The 20850-nt window shown below is 48.0% G+C and overlaps 2 protein-coding genes across 3 annotated transcripts in view; both read left to right on the top strand.

Annotated features, from left to right (window-relative positions):
• Positions 1–20850, top strand: part of STK10 (serine/threonine kinase 10) — a 140831-nt gene that overhangs the window by 23055 nt on the left and 96926 nt on the right. For both annotated transcript variants that reach the window (XM_053567350.1, XM_053567351.1), the window contains exon 2: positions 5615–5779. In XM_053567350.1, the coding sequence (XP_053423325.1) occupies positions 5615–5779 (165 nt within the window). The remainder of the gene's footprint in view (positions 1–5614; positions 5780–20850) is intronic.
• On the top strand, positions 16886–17418 carry LOC128569233 (ubiquitin-60S ribosomal protein L40). The gene has a single exon (XM_053567362.1). It carries the CDS (start codon positions 16948–16950, stop codon positions 17332–17334), a length of 387 nt encoding a protein of 128 aa, XP_053423337.1. The 5' UTR covers positions 16886–16947; the 3' UTR covers positions 17335–17418.

Raw genomic sequence — 20850 nt, 5'->3', positions numbered from 1 at the left:
TCATGGGTTCAGGGTACTGCTTTGATATACAACGTGAAATGCTTACATTGAATTAAGTAATACAACTATCACAATTATACTCATTTCTTAATAGATTTGAAATGTACAATTGCATCATGCATATTAGGTGAGGTCACCCCAAATACCCTCCCTCCTCCCATATCCTCCCTCCCTTCCCCTCTCTCTCCTCTTCCCGTCTACTTCCTGGACTATAGTAATGTTTTGCCATTCATATGCATGTGTGGGTGATTATATATTGATTTCATAGTAGTATTGAATACACTGGATACTTTTTTTCCCCATTCTTGAGATACTTACTAAGAAGAATATGTTTCAGCTCCGTCCAGGTAAACATAAAAGATGTGAAATATCCATCTATTCCATGGTGTAATTTGTTAATCCATTCATGGGTCGATGGGCACTTGGGCTATTTCCACGTCTTGGCAATTACAAATTGGGCTGCAATAAACATTCTGGCCTTATGCACCTTTTTCCTGGGGTCGTTTTAGGCCCTAGCGATGTTCTTATGGACATTTTTCCTGGGGTCCTTTCTGCCTCCAGCCAGGCCCTTGCAGATCTTTTTCCTGAAGTCCTTTGATGTTTGTGCCAAGCTGTCTCGTGAAGCCCCCAGTATAGTATGTTCTTTGTGGAGGCTCATGTCCTCTCCCATTATCCTGCACACCTGACCAGGATCACAAAACTTTTCATACAATTATTTCATCATTATGTCAATCTAACTCTATTCCCATAATCCTAACTTCCCTAATGTTCACCCATATAGCTGTTTCTATCATTAGCCATTATGTTCACAGCCAGGCTGTGAAGGAATTTAATTTTGACCAAGTTACTCATGGGTCCATGGTTTCTACTAACCCATCTCTGGCAGGCGCTGGTCTCTGTGGAGTCTGAGTGAGGTCCTGGGCAGTGGGTGTGCTCCGTGTTGACACTGGCATCCGGCTGGAGGCCCAGCCTTGTGGTCAGTGCTGCCTGTCAGGTGGCAGGAAAGGCAGGGTTTGTGCACTCATGGAAATGGTCTTGCCCGGGCCTCCTCTATGTTCAGGGGAAAACATCCCTTTTCAGGAAACTCAGGAAAAGGTGACTTGCAGCCTTCACCAGCTCTCAGGAGTGAAAAGTGAATGATTGACGAGCATGGTCAGGGCAGCTGTCTTGGTCACTTGCCCTAGCTTTGGCTACCCACTAAGCCCTCAACCTCCTGTCTATAAGGGAACAGAGCTAACCTAACTCCTTTTTGGGTTTGGAGAGGGGGCGGAGGGAGAGGAGTTATACAGGAGTGAATGGTTCCTTGCTTAGCTCTCTAGTGGGGATGTTAAAAAAAAAAATCAGCTTTACAGGAAATGAAAAGGGTAGTACGGAATCAGTTATGTGTATGTGAAAAAAAGAGAAGGTGTGTACGAGAGAGAGAATGCATGTGTGTGCCCACCCCCATTACTTAGTTTATAGGTTTCTAAGACGTTCTAAGTTTAGGGGGAGAGAACCCCACTGAGGTAGGGCCCAGGGTGCAGATAAATTGTAGAGCAAAGACTGGCCCTGGGAACGGCCCTATATGAAATTCCCTTTCCTGAATGAGGCTCTTGGCCCTAATGTGGGAGGTGTCATAGATTTTGGCTCAGGAGTGACTTTGATGGAAGAATGTGGCTGCCAAGAGTGTGCAGACCTATCCTTGGGACTGCCAGTGTCCCAGATCCACTCTGCCTCAGTCTCTGCATCTGTACAGGAAAGAATAATAGCACCTACAGCATCCATTGAGGAGATAAATGAATTACCATATAAGGAGTGTAGACCCGTGTCCTTGCAGGTAAATGAGAAACTGTTGTTGTCACTGTGGGGGATGCTGGGGGCTTTGCAGCTCAATTAACGAAACAATTCCCTAAACTGAGCATTAAGTGTACCAAATGCACACAAACATTAAATTGCCTATTTACATCACCCCCTCAGCATCACTTCCTTCCAGAAGGTTCCCTGGGGCAGGGTTAGATGCCCTGGCCCAGTTCCCAAACCTGCTCATTAGGATAGGGTCTTGTCACTTTCAGGAAAGGGCTGTCTCTCCAGCTACCTTGAACTGGCCAGAGAGAAGGTGGCTCTGTTTACATATAGTGGGTGCCCTTTGTAGGGCTGGCCCAGTAGCTCTCACAAGTGTTGACATCTGATTTTAGGGGCTTCTGAGTTCTGGAGATTACAGGGAGACCTTGTACAGTAGTGGGAAGTGCACAGAATTTTGACATTAGGTGACCCACATACAAATTCTGGTGCCACTTTTCTAGTTCCCATCATCTTTCTTTCTTTTTTCATATTTCTTTCTTTCTTTTTTTATTTTTGCAGTTTTTGACTGGGGCTGGGTTTGAACCCACCACCTCTGGTATATGGGGCTGGCACCCTACTCCTTGAGCCACAGGTGTCGCCCTCTTTTTTTGAGACAGAGTCTCACTTGGTCTCTCTTGGTAGAGTGCTATGGCATCATAACTCAAACCTCAGACTCTTGGGCTCAAGTGATTCTCTTGCCTCAGCCTCTCAAGTAGCTGGGACTATAGGTGCCCACTACAATGCCCGAGTATTTTTAGAGGGGGTCTCAGCCAGGGTCTCACTCTTGCTTGGGCTGGTCCCATCACATTTCTTCTCTAAACTTGGGCTTGGGTGTTCATCTGTAGAATGGGGGAAATTGAGGTGCTGGTCGTTGTGATAATCACGTGACTGACTGTGCATTGCCATCTGTGGAGTAGGGGCTAGACCTGCAGGAGTCTCTCACCCGTTGTGTTTTCAGTGGAGCCAGGTTCCAGAGGTGTTGCAGGAAGCAAGGGTAGGGTGTGGTCAGTATCACCCCCAGGAAGATGCTGAGGTGGAGACCAAGCTACAATGCTCATTGACTCCAGCAACGCCCATTTTTCCTGTGCTTTGCTATAGATTGCTGTTCAGATTACCCAGGTGAGCAGTGGGCTTTTAGGAGCCACCCAGGGAAATGTGTTCTTTTTCAACCCTGGAATCCTATGCATCCTGTTGGACAAGGTGCTCCCTGTATCAGCCCCTGAGGCCTGCAGGCCCTTGGAGGGAGCCGAGGGTCCTCACCTCCATTTCCTGGACACCAGCTTAGTGTGTGGAATGGGTGGGACTGCTTGCTCCATTTACTGGTTATTTATCTCTCCCGTTTTGAATTGTAGCAACATAACATATATAACATTCATAAGTATACAGTTTAGTGCCATTAAATAATAACTATTAAATAAACTGCTTAAATAACTGTAAGCTACAGTTCAGTAGCTATCTAACCATCACTGCTATCTATTTCCCACATTTTTCGTCATCTTCAAAAAAAATCTCCCTACCAACTGAACAATAACTCCCCCAGGCCCTGGTAACCTCTGTTCCACTTATGACTTCAACTCCTCTAGGTACCTCGTATTAGTGGAATCAGCAGGAGTTTGTCCTGCTGTGACTGGCTTTTTTCCCCTACTGTAATGTCTTCAAGGTTTATCCAGGCTGCTGCATGTGTCAGAATTTCCTTCCTTTTTACGGCTGAACAATTTTCCATTGTTTGTATATATTATACCACGTTTTGTTTATCCATTCATCGGATAACGGATGTATGGTTGCGTCTACCTTTGGCTACTGTGACTGATGCTGCTCTGAACATGGGTGTACAAATAGTTCCTGCTTTCAGATTTTTGGGGATGTACCTATGAGCAGAGTCACTGGGTCGTGTGATAGGTCTATTTAATCTTTTGAGAAAGGTCCAACTGTTTTCCATGGTGGCTACACCATTTTACATTCCCACCAGCAATGCACAGGGTTCTAATTTCTCCGCATCCTTACCAACACTCGTTATTTTCCATTTTCTGATTGTAGCCGTTCTAGTAGGTTACTTTCTTTTTCATCAAATAGGAAACATTTGTTTTGCCCGGGTGACATGTGCCTAGGAAGCAATTCCATTGTAACTGGTGGGCACTTACTTAAACCTGGTTTTCATTCTATATTTAGTACAGGGCGGCCATAAAGTTTGTACGCAGTTGCACATCAAGTTGCACATGAACTTTATGGTCACCCTGTATATGTGGAAAAAAAAAAAATAAATCCATGAAACATTCCTATTAACGTTTTAGGCGGGGTGTGGTGACTCATGCCTTTCATCCTAGCACTCTGGGAGGCCTAGGTGGGTGGATTGCCTGAGTTCACCGGTTTGAGACCAGCCTGAGCCAGAGCTAGACCTTGTGTCTAAAAATAGCCGGGTGTTGTGGCAGGCACCTGTAGTCCCAGCTACTCGGGAGGCTGAGGCAAGGGGATCGCTTGAGTCCAAGAGTTGGAGGTTGCTGTGAGCTGTGACGCCAAAGCACTCTACTGAGGGATATAAAGAGAGACTCTGTCTCAAAAAAAAAAAAAAATTTAAACAGTCTAAAAAGTGAAAGTGCCCTTTGGTTGTCATCTCACTTTAGATCCCTCCCCAGCTTGCTGTCAGGCAGTATCTTTCCTTATCATTCCACGCATGTACAGATATGTGTGAATATGTATGAAAATCTAATTTTCCGGGGCGGTGCCTGTGGCTCAAGGAGTAGGGCGCTGGTCCCATATGCCAGAGGTGGCGGGTTCAAACCCAGCCCCAGCCAAAAACCACAAAAAAAAAAAAATAATAAATAAAAAATAATAAAAAAAAGAAAATCTAATTTTCCATTTTTCATACAAAAAGTATGGTGCCACTTTTTTTTTTTTTTTTTGCAGTTTTTGGCCAGGTCTGGATTTGAACCTGTCACCTCTGGGATATGGGGCTGGCGCCCTGCTCCTTTGAGCCACAGGCGCCGCCTGTATGGTGCCACTTTTAATTGCTCATTGACTTGGATTTTTTTTACCGAATAAATCAATAATATTTGTACATTTATATTTGTAGAGCTGACCTGTTCTTGTATTTTTGGTGATGGTGGGCGGGGGACAAAGTTTTACTATGTTGCCCAGGCTGGTCTCAAACTCCTGGGCTCAGCTTGGCACCTGTGGCTCAAGCAGCTAGTGCACCAGCCACGTACACCTGAGCTGGGGGGTTTGAATCCAGCCTGGGCCCGCCAAACAACAATGACGACTGTAACCAAAAAATAGCCTGGTGTTGTGGCAAGCGCCTGTAGTCCCAGCTACTTCGGAGGCTGAGGCAGGAGAATTGCTTGAGCCCAGGAGTTGGAGGTTGCTGTGAGCTGTGATGCTACGGCACTTTACCGAGGGTGATGGCTTGAGGCTCTGTCTCAAAACAACAACAATAAAAAACTCCTGGGCTCAAGCAATCCTCCCACCTCAGCCTGTGAGGTAGCTGGGATTACAAGTGTGCACAGATGCACCCAGCTCTGTTCTTATATTTTTATTATTCCATAGTATGGGTGTATGGTACTTATTATTGTCATTGTTATTAAACACGGATGCTGTTTCTCACACGTGCTCCTCTGTGCTGACATGATGTGCCACACTGGCCATTGTCAAGAACAATGTAGTCCCCATTCAGCATCTCAACCCCCATCTGGACATCCGGCCTCTGTTTTCACACCCATGAGGTGCTCTCTGGCTGGCTTCCAGGACTCCGTTTTCTGCCAAGCGTGGCTTGTTGACCTGCTCTGTCTCCCCTTTGCAGGCCAAGAATAAGGAGACGGGTGCCTTGGCTGCAGCCAAAGTCATTGAGACCAAGAGTGAGGAGGAGCTGGAGGACTACATCGTGGAGATAGAGATCCTGGCCACCTGCGACCACCCCTACATCGTGAAGCTCCTAGGAGCCTACTACTATGATGGAAAGCTGTGGGTAAGGCTTTTCCTCCCCAACCCTGCCCCCATCCACTGGGCCCCCATGGCCTGCTGCTCCAGGGCTAGCCTATCTTCACGTCTTCAACTCTTTTCTTGGCATCTGCTTTGAGGACAAGGGTCAGAGCAAGGAGAAGCCCCCTGTTCTCCCCTTCCCATGGAGACTTTCCCCTTGGGTGTAACACCAGTGATTCAGAGCAGGAAGGGCCTCTGAAGCTCCACTGCCTGGCCTCACATCCCAGCCATGCTCTTTGCCAGCTGGATAACCCTAGACAAGTTCTTAACCTCTCTATACCTCGGTTTCTCCACCTGTGAGATGGGGATAATAATAGTACCTAGCTCATAGAGCTGTTGCGGGGATTAAATGAATTAATTCATTGTAGGTGCTAAGAGAGTGACCAGCACACGTGAGAGCCCACTTAGGGTTGACGGTAGCATTTTCAGTACCAGTACCTCTTCTCCCACGCTGCAGCTGCTCTGTGGCCATTCCTCCTGATGGCGGCACTAAAGAAGGTGGCCCTTGGCCAGCCCCCCTTCTCCAGCAGCATCTTCATCCGCTGATGGACACAGAGCAGATGCAGCTTCAAGCCCCATCTTCCAAACTCAGCATTTCCCCCTCAACTTCCATAGGGAATTGTGGAGTGCTCCTGGTTTTCATAGGATAAGCCTGCCTGCAGAGTGCTCCCATCCCAGTATTCTAGTATTAATACCTCTCACTTCATCAAACGCAGATTTCCCAGGACATACATCTCCCTACTGTTATTTTTGGCCATTTTTAAAAAAATGCAAAACATAGTATTTTTGTCCCCAATAGTCAGTACAATATTTGTAACAAAAGGATGTACAGGAAATGTCTTGAGTGGATTCTAGATGTGATTGGAAGAACATCAGAATCACATGTGGATGTTTTGAAAAGGAAACCGAGGCTCCGTAGCACTGGGCCTCTCAGGTGTTGCGGGAGCCCAGAGCCCACAGTGCTCGTTAACAGTGGTTAGTAATTGTCTGGTGATCGGGAAGGGTTGCCTTCTGCATTCTTTGTACTGTCATGATGGTTTATTATGTATAGAGAGAGTTTTACTGGGTTTTAGTGACTGTTTAGGAAATTGGTAGAGAGTTCAGGGTTGACATAAAATACTGTATGATTAATTTCCACTTAAAATAATGGGAAGTAGGCTGAGTGCAGTGATTCACACCTATAATCCTAGCACTCTAGGAGGCAGAGGGAGGGGGAGGAGATCCCTTGAGGTCAGGAGTTCAAGACCAACCTGAGCAACAGTGAAATCCTGTCTCTAAAAAAATAGAAAAATTAGCTGGGCATCGTGCCAGTGCCTGTAGTTTCTTTTTATTTTTTTTGCAGTTTTTGGCCAGGGCTGGGTTTGAACCCACCACCTCTGGCATATGGGGCTGGCGCCTTACTCTTTTGGGCCACAGGGCCGCCCCCAAACCTCTCTCTCTCTCTTTTTTTTTTTTTTTTTTGCAGTTTTTGGTAGGGGCTGGGTTCGAACCCTCCACCTTCAGCATATGGGGCCGGCACACTACCCCTTTGAGCCACAGGTGCCACCCAGTGCCTGTAGTTTCAACTGTTCAGGAGGCTGAGGCAGGAGGATTGTTTGACTTTCAGTTTTTTGTTTTTTTTGCACAGAATATCTGATTTTTAAGGAATAAAATTGCTGATGCTAAATGAAGAAATACATGTTTCCTTGGAGAAAAGAATCTTGCTGCTTAAGAAAACCAAAGGACGGGCGGCGCCTGTGGCTCAGCGGGTAGGGCGCTGGTCCCATATGCCGGAGGTGGCGGGTTCAAACCCAGCCCCGGCCAAAAAAAAAAAAAAAGAAAACCAAAGGATTGTCTAGAAGCCACTGTTTATCCCTCTCATTTTACAGATTAGAAAACTGGAGCCCGGTAAACGGAAGCTAGTGGCGGGGGCGGGGTGGGGATGAGGATTTGGCCTTTCTAACCCACCCGGAGCTCTGCTAAAACCAGCTCCTCTAGTACTGTGGCGAACTTTCCTTTACCTCTTTGAGCATCTCCTTGGGAATCTGCTTAGGCGGCAGTGGGGGAGTAAAAAACATCACCACATGATTGTCAGCTTTGGATTTCAAAACCCTTCTTTATCCATTGTCTTTGAGGACCTTGGGAGTGGAGTGGACCAAGGTAAAGAGTCACCCAGTGGTCAGCCTTTTCCAGGGAAAGAACAGGGTCAGGGTAGTCCCCTTGCTCATAGTCATACAGCTAAGGCTGATGTAGCAGAGACCACACATTTCCTCTGTCCTTACTCATGGAACTGCTTTTTAACAAGTTTTTTCTACTTTTAAGAATTTACATGAATATTATGTATATGGTCATTAGAGAAAAGTGAGAATATACAGAAAAGCAAAAGACAAAACAATTAAGCCATCCAAACTTAGCCATTTTTCTAGAATTTTCCTATACACACAGAGTTTTAGTAAATGGTGAACTTATAGAATACCAGCTACTTTATCATTTACTTTTTTTTGAGACAGTCTCAAAGCTGTCACCGTGGTAGAGTACTGTGGCATAGCTCACAGTAACCTCCAAATCTTGGGCTCAAGCGATTCTCTTACCTCAGTTTTTCTATTTTTAGTAGAGATGGGGTCTTGCTTTTTGCTCAGGCTGGTCTTGAACCCGTGAGCTCAAGCTATCCACACGCCTCATTTCTCAGAGTGCTAGGATTACAGACATGAGCCACTGTGCCCAGCCACTTTTTCAAATTTATATATTAAGATAATCTTGGGGCAGCACCTGTGGCTCAGTGGGTAGGGTGCTGGCCCCATATACTGAGGGTGGCTGGTTCAAGCCTGGCCCTGGCCAAACTGCAAAAAAAAGAAATAGCCAGGCGTTTTGGTGGGTACTTGTAGTCCCAGCTACTTGGGAGGCTGAGGCCAGAGAATCGCTTAAGCCCAAGAGTTTGAGGTTGCTATGAGCTGTAATGCCATGGCACTCTACCGAGGGTGACATAATGAGACTTTGTTTCACACACACACACACACACACACACACACACACAGCAGATTTCTGTGACCTACTTCAGAGTTTCTGATCCAGTAGGTCTGGGGTGGGGCCTGATAATCTGCGCATCTAACAAGGTCCCAGCTCACACAGCTGGCCCAAGGGCTATACTTCAAGGGCTATACTTTTGTTGTTGTAGTCGTCATTGTTTGGTAGGCCCAGGTCGGGTTCAAACATGTCAACCCCCGTATATGTGGCTTGCGCCCTAGTTGCAGAGCTATAGGCGCCGAGCCTTTATTTAATTTTTCTTTTTTGAGACAGAGTCTCACTTTGTTGCCCTTATTAGAATGCCATGGCATCACAGCTCACAACCACCTCCAACTCTTGGGCTCAAGCGATTCTCTTGCCTCAGCCTCCCAAGTAGCTGGGACTACAGGTGCCCTCTACAATGTCCGGTTATTTTAGAGATGAGGCTGAGGCTGGTCTTGAACCTGTGAGCTCAGGCAGTCTACCTGCCTGGCCTCCCAGAGTGCTAGGATTACAGGCGTGAGCCACTTTGCCTGGCCAGCAATCTGCTTTTAAGGAGCCTTCCATGCGACTCTTTTAACATGTGACACATTTAAGTTTGAGATCCCCCATTTTAGGTAATGAGGACCCAGTGGCAGGTTCCTACAGGGGAAGCATAGTTTTCTGTGCTTTAGAAAGAAGTCAGCTTTGAAAGGGCCAGAGCAAAGACCTTGAGGCTGTTCAGTAATTGGTAAGAATAGACTAGGCCAGAAGCCTAAGGATGTGATGTGTAACATCATCTAGTCAAGAAAGTCTTCAAAGGAAGGGACATTTGAACTGGATCTTGCAGGATGCATAGGAGTTCTCCAGAGGGATAAGAGAAAGAAGGAGATTAAGTAGAGTGTCCAACGTGTGCCAAAGCATAGAAGGGAAGTCTTGTGGTTCTGAGATACAAGGTTGAAAGATAACACTGCCCCTGTGGTATTTCCTCTGTGTGATGGTTCTCAGGCCCATCTTGTGGTTAGGCCTGGTATTTTGTGAGTTAGGCCATAGGGGCCAGCTTTTTCCTGTCAGTATCTTGGATAAAACCAGTCCTGGACCTGAGATCTGCTTCTAGTGACTTTGAGGTGGGAAATTGGTTGTTGCCCAAATGTCCTGGGTCCCTTCTGTAGCCACGGCAGCCAGGGACCGACTTCTTTCCTGAGTAGGGCGTGGAGGTCACTCACCAAACCACCCACCCCAAGCAACATCTGACAAGATTAGCTCATTTTCTTCCTGAATTTGTAAATGTAGCAAAGGAATAAGAAACCACCCTTCTAGTGGTTTCTTAGTACCACTTCTGCTTTTGAATATCAAATGGTGAGTGGGGGACAGCCCAAAGTGCTCCAGGCCAGTGCCTTCCAATAGACATATAATGTGAGCTGCACAGATAATTTTAAATTTCTAATGGACATGTCAAAAAGAATGAAGATAGGGCGGCGCCTGTGGCTCAGTGAGTAGGGCGCCGGCCCCATATGCCGAGGGTGGCGGGTTCAAACCCAGCCCCGGCCAAACTGTAACAAAAAAAAAAAAAAATAGCCGGGTGTTGTGGCGGGCGCCTGTAGTCCCAGCTGCTCAGGAGGCTGAGGCAAGAGAATTGCGTAAGCCCGAGAGTTAGAGGTTGCTGTGAGCCGTGTGACGCCACGGCACTCTACCAGAGGGCGGTACAGTGAGACTCTGTCTCTAAAAAAAAAAAAAAAAAAAAAATGAAGATAAACAGATGAAATTAGTTTAAGTAATATTTATTTAAACTAGTATATAAAAACAATCATTTGGACATGTGATCAATATCTAAATTATAATGAGCTATTTTACTTTTACATTCTAGTCTTCAGATTCAATGTGTCTTTTTTTTTTAGAGACAGAGTCTCACTTTATCACCCTCTGTAGAGTGCTGTAGTATCACAGCTCACAGCAACCTCCAGCTCTTGGGCTTAGGTGATTCTCTTGCCTCAGCCTCCTGAGTAGCTGGGACTACAGGCGCCCGCCACAATGCCAAGCTATTTCTTTTTGTTGTTGCAGTTTGGCTGGGGTTGGGTTCGAACCCGCCACCCTTGGTATATGGGGCTGGTGCCCTACTCACTGGGCCAAAGGCGCCGCCCCAGGAGCTAAATTTTCATCAGAAATCCTTGGTCTGTATTTAGATGTCACAAATTTATAGCTGAAACATGTAGATTCACATACCCAGGTTGTTCCAGTATTCTTGAACAGTTGTGATAACTGAATTGTCAGTTTTAAAATTTAAATATAAGTGAATGAAGTGACACATTAGTTCCACACTAGCCACATCCAAGTGCTTGCTGGCCACATGTGGTTAGGGGCTACTTTATTGGATGGCACAGAGAGTGAGGCTCTAGATTGCACCCAGGTCCATAAAATGAGTGAATGCAGGAAACTCTGACCTCGTGAATTTCCTCTGATTCATGACTGTGCTCACCCCTCACCCCCATCCTTGAGCCAGATTTTGGTCTGTGGGGATGTCTTTCAAGCGAGCGAGAGAGAATAGTGTGCTGGTCAGTGTTTTTATTTATTTATTTATTTATTTTTATTGTTGGGGATTCATTGAGGGTACAATAAGCCAGTTACACAGATTGCAATTGTTAGGTAAAGTCCCTCTTGCAATCATGTCTTGCCCCCATAAAGTGTGACACACACTAAGGCCCCACCCCCTGGTCAGTGTTTAATGATCAGATTTTTGAGAAGAAAAACTCTGGCTTATGGCATTTGCCCATTTCTGTAGCGTAAATGTCCATGATCAAGTTCAAGCTACAAACGTTATGTCACTAACACAGGGGTGGAAGGTCCCTTGGCCTCACAGGCTCAAAGTCTGGTGCAGAAACAGAGCAGGAGAGCCAATAAAGAAGTAAATGAGAGGACTTGAGCAAATGGTAAGTGTGTGGAAGAAAAGCCAATGAGGTAGTGCCATAGGCATTCCTGGAGTCAGGGTCAGGAGCAGAAGCAGGTGCACGAGGAAAGCCTGTATCATAAGGTAACATTTTAGCCAGGCCCAAAGGAAGACATGGAGGCAGACCTCCAAATATTCGGAGGTAGAAAGTGCCAGGAAAAGATACTTTTCGGGGGGGGGGCATAGGAAGTGCAAAGGCCCTGTGGCAGGAGCCAGTAGAGGACCAGACAGAAGGTACTGTTGTGGCCAGAGCATGGCAGAGGAGAGAGGCAGAGACCCTCCTGGAGATAGCTGGGGGAGATGGCTGACAGCATATATAAACACATAACTGAGGTAAGGACCACGATGGATATAACTTCAGGAGTCACAGATTTATAGCTGAAACATGGCATGATGGGGGGGTGGCTCCCTAAGGGGGTAATGTTTGAGAAGCAGGGGTTAGAGGAGGGTTTGGGGGAAGTAGCCAGCACTGAGGCTCTGAGGTAGAGATTGCTTACTGCTTGAGGTGCTGAGGGGCCAGGGGCTGGGCTGGGGGTGGGGTAGTAGGAGCTGGGGTGAGGGGGTGTGGGTATCTTGATCTCACTGGAGGTGTTGGGAAACTTCTGGGGGTTTTAAGTAGGCCCCTAGTTTGGTCCCTGATTCTGTTGTCTCCCCAGCCCTATGGTGAAGAAACTGGGTCTAGTCTTGGCTCTTGGCACCAGCTGGGGTTTTAGCTAATCTCTGAGGCTCTATTTCTGTATCTCTTTAGAAGCCTCAGAGAGTAGCTAAAACCCCAGGTGGTTTATCTTTATCTCTAAAGATAAAGAGGGTGAAAAGAAACCTGGCCCATAGTGTCATGTTGAGGGTTAAATGAGACATACAGTTCAGGTCTGGGCAGCAGTGTCTGGCACAGTGAGTGTGAAATAGATGCCATTACCCCGTCTCTCCTCTGCTCCCACAAGTGACCCTGCACAGGTCACTCTGACCCTTATCACCTTGGTCCCAAGAGACCATTCCTCACCACTACCAGGTCTTTCTTTCCGTTCCCACTGCCCTGTCTGACCTCTCCATTTCCTGCAGACCCTTGTCTTCTGGCTTCTCTGCCTTTAACCAGGTGAACCTTAAGGAGGCTTCACAATGATCATGTCACAATAAGAAGGTGACGTCAGGGTACTCAGAGTGAGGGAAGGCCTGTTGCAGGCATAGCAGGCCTGTTCTGGAGACTCAGCACCGGTGAAGGTCAAAGTCCTTGTCTGGTCAGAAGTCTTTTGCAACAAGTTTATCAGCCCAGGAATCTCCAGGCTGATTACCAAAGTAATGACTCTTTAGCTTGACATTGAAAGGCCTCTACAGCCTTGAAGTCTTCCTGAAATTTTTCCCTGGGTATGAACTTGCTCATCTGTAATTATCAGCCATAACAATGTGCTTTGTAAGACACTCGAGGTAGGGCTGCTTCTTTGAAACCTCATTATTCTACTACCTCCTTAATAGTTAATTTTATTTTTGAAGTGACTCACTTTTTAGAAATTAAATACATTTATTTAAAAAGAAACTGTCACCTTACTACCCTAAATGGAAAACTAGGACCTACTTACTATAAATAGAAATAAAAGAAAATAAACCAATTCTGTTGAGTTCTTGCCTGACCCCTTTGCCTGCCAAAGCCTTTGGCCTGGGCGTAGCCCTCCCAGGATATTTCACAAGGGGACTCTTTAGGGCATTAGCCCCACTGGATGTGGGAGGGTGAAAGAGAACTGAGGAGGAGGACTTTCAGCCCTTCGTGCTGTACGAGGCCCCCCAGCCTCACCTTCTGCTCTCAGGGCCTCCACCTGGGGACATGCTCAAGGGCACTCTTGTAGTAGGGATGTTTGGGTGGTACCAAGCCCCCCAAGGTCAGTGGTTAGGAATAGTCTCTTGGGATCAAGGTGGTGAGGGTCACAGTGACTTGTCTAGGGTCACTTGTGGGGGTAGACAGGGTCTGGGCTTGAACATAACTGTCTCTACCCAGAGGCCAGCGGTCTTGCCCCCACGGCCTTCTTGGTGCTCATGATCTATACCCACACTGCAGTGTCTTTAGCTCTGGACTCTCATGTTGAAATATCTGTGGAAGTCTTCAAGGGCAACAGAGCAAACAGCTGCCCTGAGTTGGGTAACTAGCCTCCCCTGACCCCTCCCCCAGCACCTCCTAAGCCTTTTGAGGTCTGGTCCAGAGTTCCTCAACCTCAATGCTGTGGACCTTTGGGATGGGATGATTCTTCACTGGGGGGCTTTCCTGTACATTGTGGGATGTTTTGCAGCTTCCCTGGCCTCTCCTCACTAGGTGCTAAACCCACCTTCCACCCTAGACAACCATAAATATCTCCAGATGTTGCCAAATGTCCCCTGGGGGGCAGATCATCCCTGGTTGAGAAGTATTCATTGATCTCTACCACTTAGACCCTCCTGCTGTTGGGGACAGTAGGGTGGTGTCTACCACGCCAGACAGAGAGCCACAGCCCCCACCTGTGTGTGTGAACCCTTACAGCAGGGTCACATATGGGGCCAGATTGGGGCTGCACACACTATTCAGTTTAGTGTATGTGATGTTTTTAAAAATTTGTTGTTAGCATTTTTGTCAGATTTCACATAAAATACCGGCCTTCTGACTTTTTCTGAGCAATCTAGAGATGTTTCTGCAGGGCAGCACTTGCCGGGGGTTCAGGAACAACTATCCCTCAGGCACAGTGTGCGCTCTGATTAGCCTCAGAACTTCCTGCGCCTTATCGTATCCCCAATACTGAAACTGAAGACTGTCATTGGCATGTGACATGCACTGCTTTTCCTGTAGTAGAATTCAGAAGAAATGAAACATGTATTTCTTACCTTATATTTCTTTTTTTCTTTCTTTTTTTTTTTTTTTTTTTGCAGTTTTTTGGCTGGGGCTGGGGCCAGTGCCCTACCCCTTTGAGCCACAGGTGCTGCCCAGCTGCCCACCTTATATCTCTTTTAAAACTGAGAAAAGTAAAGATAACGAAGATGGTTCCCAGGAGAGTGTGTAAGAGGACAGTTTTTCATATACACAGCCTGCTGTACCCCATAAGTAAGCCCAGTCTTGGTGGACGTTTAAGCCAGGACTCCTGGCCTATGTTGTCCAAAATTAGGCTTCTAGGCGGGTCTGTGAACTTCATGAGAGTGTTTCAAGAGGTAGGCGTGTGTGTGTGTGTGTGTGTGTGTGTGCACGTGTGCGCGCACAGGGAGATGCATATGTATGTGTGCAGGAGGAGATGCTTAGGAGAGTGAGAGGCAGGGCCCCAAATGGTACAGATCTTTGGTTTGAAAAAATGTAAACATTTCTGATTCCAGAAACTGCTGGTTGAAATCCCCCTCCCAGGCGGCGCCTGTGGCTCAGCGGGTAGGGCACCGGCCCCATATGCCGAGGGTGGAGGGTTCAAGCCCAGCCCCGGCCAAAACTGCAACAAAAAAATAGCCGGGTGTTGTGGCGGGCGCCTGTAGTCCCAGCTACTTGGGAGGCTGAGGCAAGAGAATCGCGTAAGCTCAAGAGTTAGAGGTTGCTGTGAGCCGTGTGACGCCACGGCACTCTACCAAGGGCGGTACAGTGAGACTCTGTCTCTACAAAAAAAAAAAAAAGAAATCCCCCTCCCGCCTAACACTTACTAACCTTGGGACCTGGACAGATATCCTCCTTCTTCCCTTTTTATGCCTTAGTTTTCTCATCTTTAAAATGGGCTCTCGCAGTAGTATCTGAAAGAAGAAAAGAGCTAACATGAGCCATTTAGACAGCCATTAAATAATAGAAAAAAGTGTAGAGCAAGGCTGGGCACCGGAAAGCCTTCAGTAAGTATCAGCGGTCACCATCATGCCTCTCCTTTATTTTCTTGGCTTTCTGTTTTCTACAATCCCAGGCCCAGGACCTGGTGTGAAATCTACCCGTGGTAGCTGTGTGTGTCAGGGAAACTCAAGGAGGCAGGATGTGAGTGCTTGGCCTTGGAGGGTGAGGGGCCCGATCATCCAAAGTAGCCAAGGTCCCTTTGAGGAGGCCTTGCCTCAAAACACTCCTGAAAATTTGAGGAAAGATTTGAGGGAGTTGGCTTGCACCGTGGTTACCCTGAAGGCGTGACTATGGGGCTTTTGGACTGTTCTTGTCTCATCGTGAACATCCTACAAAGAGGAAGTGCAGGTCCCAAGGTCACAGTTCAGGCTGTGGGCGGGAGGGGTCTGCTATCCGCATATCCACATACGACCATCCACGCATGACCACATATGGGCCACAGTTTCTGTGGCTTGTCACCTTGGGTTTAGAGGCCAGCCCTTAGTCACTAACAGAGATTGCCCATGTGGTCTTAAAACCCCCGAACTATACAGAGAGAGAAGGTGACATCAGGAAGCCATATTCACAAAGGCTCACACCAGTTACACTAATTACACTAGCACAGTGTCAATTAGAAGTCTGTCAGTGTAGTCAGGAGTCCTGAGCTGGAGACAGCAGACCCGAGTTCTACCTGGATCTGGGATCACTTTGCCATGAGACCCCAGACAAGCACCATCCTGGGTCTCTGTTTCCTAATCTGTCACCCCAGAGACTTGGAAGGGTTAAAGGAGATCCTTTAACCGAGTCTGCTCATTTTTTGCTAGCTGTATAGCTCTGTGATTCTGAATGCTTGGTCTGTGGTCACGTGGGCAGCCATTTGGGGCAGTTTTGTGTGCCAAGACCCCTTTCCGTAGGCTCTGGGGTCTTGTTTCTCCTGGGATTCCCTGGCATTCACCAACCTTGCTCTCCCCTGGATTGGCCTGTGGGGGCACCCAGTTGTTGGGACCCTCCCTACCATTCTCTGTCACTCATACCCTCTTTCTTTCAGCCAATCACTCACACAGCAGAGGTGGTACGTGGCTGCACCCTGTCCTGACATGTCTCTCCATGCCCCTGAGCCTCAGGTTCCTTACCTGCATGTCACAGGTGGTGGCACTGACCTCCTAGCAGTGTGTCTGGGGTTGGAAACCTAGCTGGCCGACAGTGGGAGTGATAGGACAGCCAGAGACTGCTTGTGGCTTACACAGTGTGCCTCCAAGCCAGGCACCGGCTAGTAGGACAGGGGTGCCACTCCCAGTCTAGACGGAGCACAGGCTACGACAAGGGCAGGCTTTTTATCACTTATTGAATTGGTGTGAGCCTTGTGAATCAGAGCCTTTCATATAAGAATTTAGATGTCCTTTTTCTTTTCAACGAGGCGACCGAGCTGGTCGGTTGCTGCGGCCGCGCGGCAGACACAGAGATGCAGATCTTTGTGAAGACCCTGACGGGCAAGACCATCACCCTTGAGGTCGAGCCCAGTGACACCATCGAGAATGTCAAAGCCAAAATCCAAGATAAGGAGGGCATTCCACCTGACCAGCAGCGTCTGATATTTGCAGGCAAACAGCTTGAGGATGGCCGCACTCTTTCAGATTACAACATCCAGAAAGAGTCTACCCTGCACCTGGTGCTTCGTCTGAGAGGTGGCATCATTGAACCTTCCCTCCGCCAGCTTGCCCAGAAGTACAACTGCGACAAGATGATCTGCCGCAAATGTTATGCTCGCTTGCACCCCCGTGCTGTCAACTGCCGCAAGAAAAAGTGTGGCCACACCAACAATCTGCGCCCCAAGAAGAAGGTCAAATAAGGCCCTTTCTCCACAGGGCAGCCTCCTGCCCAATCCCCATGGCCCTGGAGCCTCAATAAAGTTACCCTTTCATTGACTGGAGCAAAAAAAAAAAAAAAAAGAATTTAGATGTCGGGCGGCGCCTATGGCTCAGTGGGTAGGGCGCTGGCCCCATATGCCGAGGGTGGCGGGTTCAAGACCCGGCCCTGGCCAAACTGCAACCAAAAAAAAAGAATTTAGATGTCTGACTTGGTCTGAGGGGTCAGCCCCTCTGGCTGCACGGGCCGCATCTTGTCCAGTACCTATGAGCCCCCCACCCCAGTGCGGCTGCCTCCTTAGATGGTTCATGCTCTGGCCCTGTCCCACGCCACCCAGGTGAGAGTTCTGGATTCATGCTCCTTCTTGGTCCCTGGTGAGAGCAGATAATTTCAGTCCTGGAGGTCTAAACGCAGAGGCCTGGTGGCCGGTGGGGCTGTGTTCTGTTTTCCTTGTGTTTCTTGGGCTGCTTCCTCCTTCCTGGCCTCCATGAGTTCTCCCTGGTGGAACCATTAGCACTTGCAGGGGTCATGGCCTCTGTCCGCATTGTGATGACACCACCTGTATCTGGCATTCCATATCCATGCGCTCACGTGATTGGACCCCCACCTTCTGGAGTGGGCAGGGTAGCCGTTATTTGTCCACTTACTCGGTCACTCGCTAACTCATTTTCCCCAAGCAGCAACTGTGTGTCAAACGACTTTCAGTGCTTTGTGTCTACAAAGGCCTGCTCTTAGGAAATGTGCATTCTGCAGAGGGCGGGCATGAGGGTGGGAAGGCAGGCAACAGAATAAAATTGTAAGAACGTATAATTTGTCAGATGGTGATATGTGCTGTGGACATGTGGCTCTGGGGGCGGTGTGCATGTGCACATGGTTATCTTTTATTGTCCTTTGGAATCCGTGGCCTTGCCCCAAGCACCTGCTGTTTCTTCACCTTGTCATGGGGCACGACTGGGGTCTGGTTTGTCTCTGAATGTGACCTGATCACTTCAGTTTTTGCATGTTATTTACAGTTGTGGTGCACTCACCGGATGCTGGGTACTGAGCCATGGGCTTTCTCTGTGTCATCCCATGTGACCAAGACCTAAAAGGCAGGTCTTACAATTGCCCCCACTTTACAGAGGAGCAAACTGAGGCTCAGCTCTCCGAGGTTGTTTTTCCCAAGGTCATTCCATTAGCGTCAGACTAGAATTGGAACCCAGGTGTGTATGGCTCCACAGCTGAAACTCTGTGGTCATCTTCATTCACTCAGATGCTTCGATTCTATAGACTTGTGTCCCTCAGGGAATGAGTTGAGGAGGGCTCAGGGCTACTTTTAGGGATGTTGTGAGACTTGAATGCCCATGCTGAGCCCTGACAGTGCAATTGCATGGCATTGCCCCCAGTCATCTTCCTGGCCACCTCCTCCCCCTTGGCTTCAAGTCCTATCTGTCCCTCACGGACCAACTCAGAGGCTTCAGAACCTTTAATAAGTGGAACTGAATATGTTATCTCCTACCAGGAGGGCCGTCCACACTTACTGTCTGCATTTCTCTCTGCCCTTGCTCACTTACACTTAGGGTTCATGAGTCCATCCCTCCTGACCCTCCACCTTGATGGTCACTTCCTCAGGGCAGGGGCATGGCCCTGGCACATTCCTCTCTGGCTGGCACTATTCCTGGCACAGCTGGCTTGAAGGACTTGTGGCCAGTTAAGAGAGACTGTCAGATGGACCAGAGTTGTCTGTGCAGGTACAGAACTGCCTTTGTCTCTCCGCTAGGGCTGAAACTACATTTTGTCTCTAGTCAGAATCTGAAACAACCCTGATCATGGCATTTTCTAAATTGTGGTATGGACTCAAGCTTGGGGGACTTTGACCTCAAAGCAAGTGCTCCTGACCTCTAGGCTAGGTAGTTTTAGTTAGGCATCCCTGTATTTGAATCACACTTGGTTCCATTCCAAGACACCTTGGGACTTGAACAAATGCATTTGGTTATGGAGTCACCTAAGTCTCCTGTTAAATGGGGTGGGGGCTTTGTCTGAATTGTCCCTACCCCAGGGTCTGTGACTAAGGGGCATAGAATGTGCCAGATAGGCTTAGAGGCTCACTGGACTCAGTTCCTCCCATCTGCCTTGGCAGAACTCCTGCCTTCTCCCCACGTGCTGGGAGCCCAAGGTCATTCCCTCTGCCCCAGGCACCATCCTGGGGAGCTTGGTTCACACAGGCTCTAAGGGAGCCTAGAATTCTTTCCCCAGGCTTTCTGCAAATGTGGTGGGTGGGGCTGGGGGGTGGAGAAACAAGGCCAGTGTTCCTGGGAGGCCTTTTGGCGTGGGCTGCTCTAGTCAATGGCCACGTTGTTTGGCCCAAAGCTCTGAGATGCAGAGATTCTGGGACTCCACCTATGAGAACAGGCTACAGATAAGCTGGGGATATTTTAGTGTTGACTGTTGTGTTTTTTAGTGGTTTTCTCTAGGGACTTCCTTCTATAGGCCTTGGTTGAATAATCAGAAACTTGTATCTTCTGCATGGGTGGGGTATTGGGGAGGCTGGGAAGTTCCCAGTCCATGCCCAGCAGGGTCTCTCAGTGCAAGGGTCCTAGGGGGTGATTGCAGCACCTACCTCTACTTCTACAGGGAGAACCAAGCCCAGAGAGGGAGAGCAGCTTGCCCATGGCTACACAGTTCAGCTGTCTTTGTCTTGAGACAGACCAATCTGGGTTTATACCCTTGTTCTGTCACTGAGGAGCTGAGTGGCTTTAGGGAAGTCCCTTCCCACTAAATCTCAGCTTCCCCATCTGTCTAGTAGAGGTGAGTGTAGTTGCTCAGGGGTTAAGTAAAGGAATGCTTACGCAGGGCTTAGCACAGTGCCAGGTGAACACTAAGTGCTCAATAATGGCAGCCATCATCTCTACTCTCTCAGTGGCAGCAGAGGGCAGGACTAGCTTGCTTCTGTCCAGTTTTGTTTGCAGAAACTGGCTGTGGTCTGTGTTAATCGCCTTTTGGCTATTCTGCCCTGATTTCTTGGCACCTTAAGGCCATTGACAGTTTTCATTCATATTCATTCATTCATTCGCTCACTCAGCAAACCCTTGCTGATTACATATTAGGTCCCAGGCTGTGCTAATGGATGGTATAAAGTGACCCTTCCAAATAAATGTTCATGTTGCAAATGCCCTTAAAGATGTTGAAACCTACATTTTCCAGGTGGGAAAACAACAGAGGCCTAAGGCAGGAAAGAGGTTAGGACAGCCCCACAGGAGGACAGTGGCAGATCTGGGACCACATCTAGACCTCATGGCTGTGCTTTATTTACTTTCATGTCTAGGAGTTTTGCCACCTGCATTTACTGAGCACCTTTTGTGTACCCAGTATTTGCTGCTGGCCTCCAGAAAAGACAGGGAGGTCAGGGGACCTAGGCCCAGAGCACTGAGTGGCCCCTGGGGTGTTGAGGGCTCACCTGTGTATTGAAGGTACTTAGTTGTCTCTTTGGGACATCTGAGGCTGTGACAGTGCTGCCTGA

This window comes from Nycticebus coucang, chromosome 17 (genome assembly GCF_027406575.1).
Source record: "Nycticebus coucang isolate mNycCou1 chromosome 17, mNycCou1.pri, whole genome shotgun sequence".
Classification (NCBI taxonomy): Eukaryota; Metazoa; Chordata; class Mammalia; order Primates; family Lorisidae; genus Nycticebus; species Nycticebus coucang.
This window is presented reverse-complemented; position numbering and strand designations above follow the sequence as displayed.

Bases quoted from the DNA above. Each gene is read 5' to 3' on its own strand.
- LOC128569233 (XM_053567362.1), top strand. From the start codon at position 16,948: ATGCAGATCTTTGTGAAGACCCTGACGGGCAAGACCATCACCCTTGAG.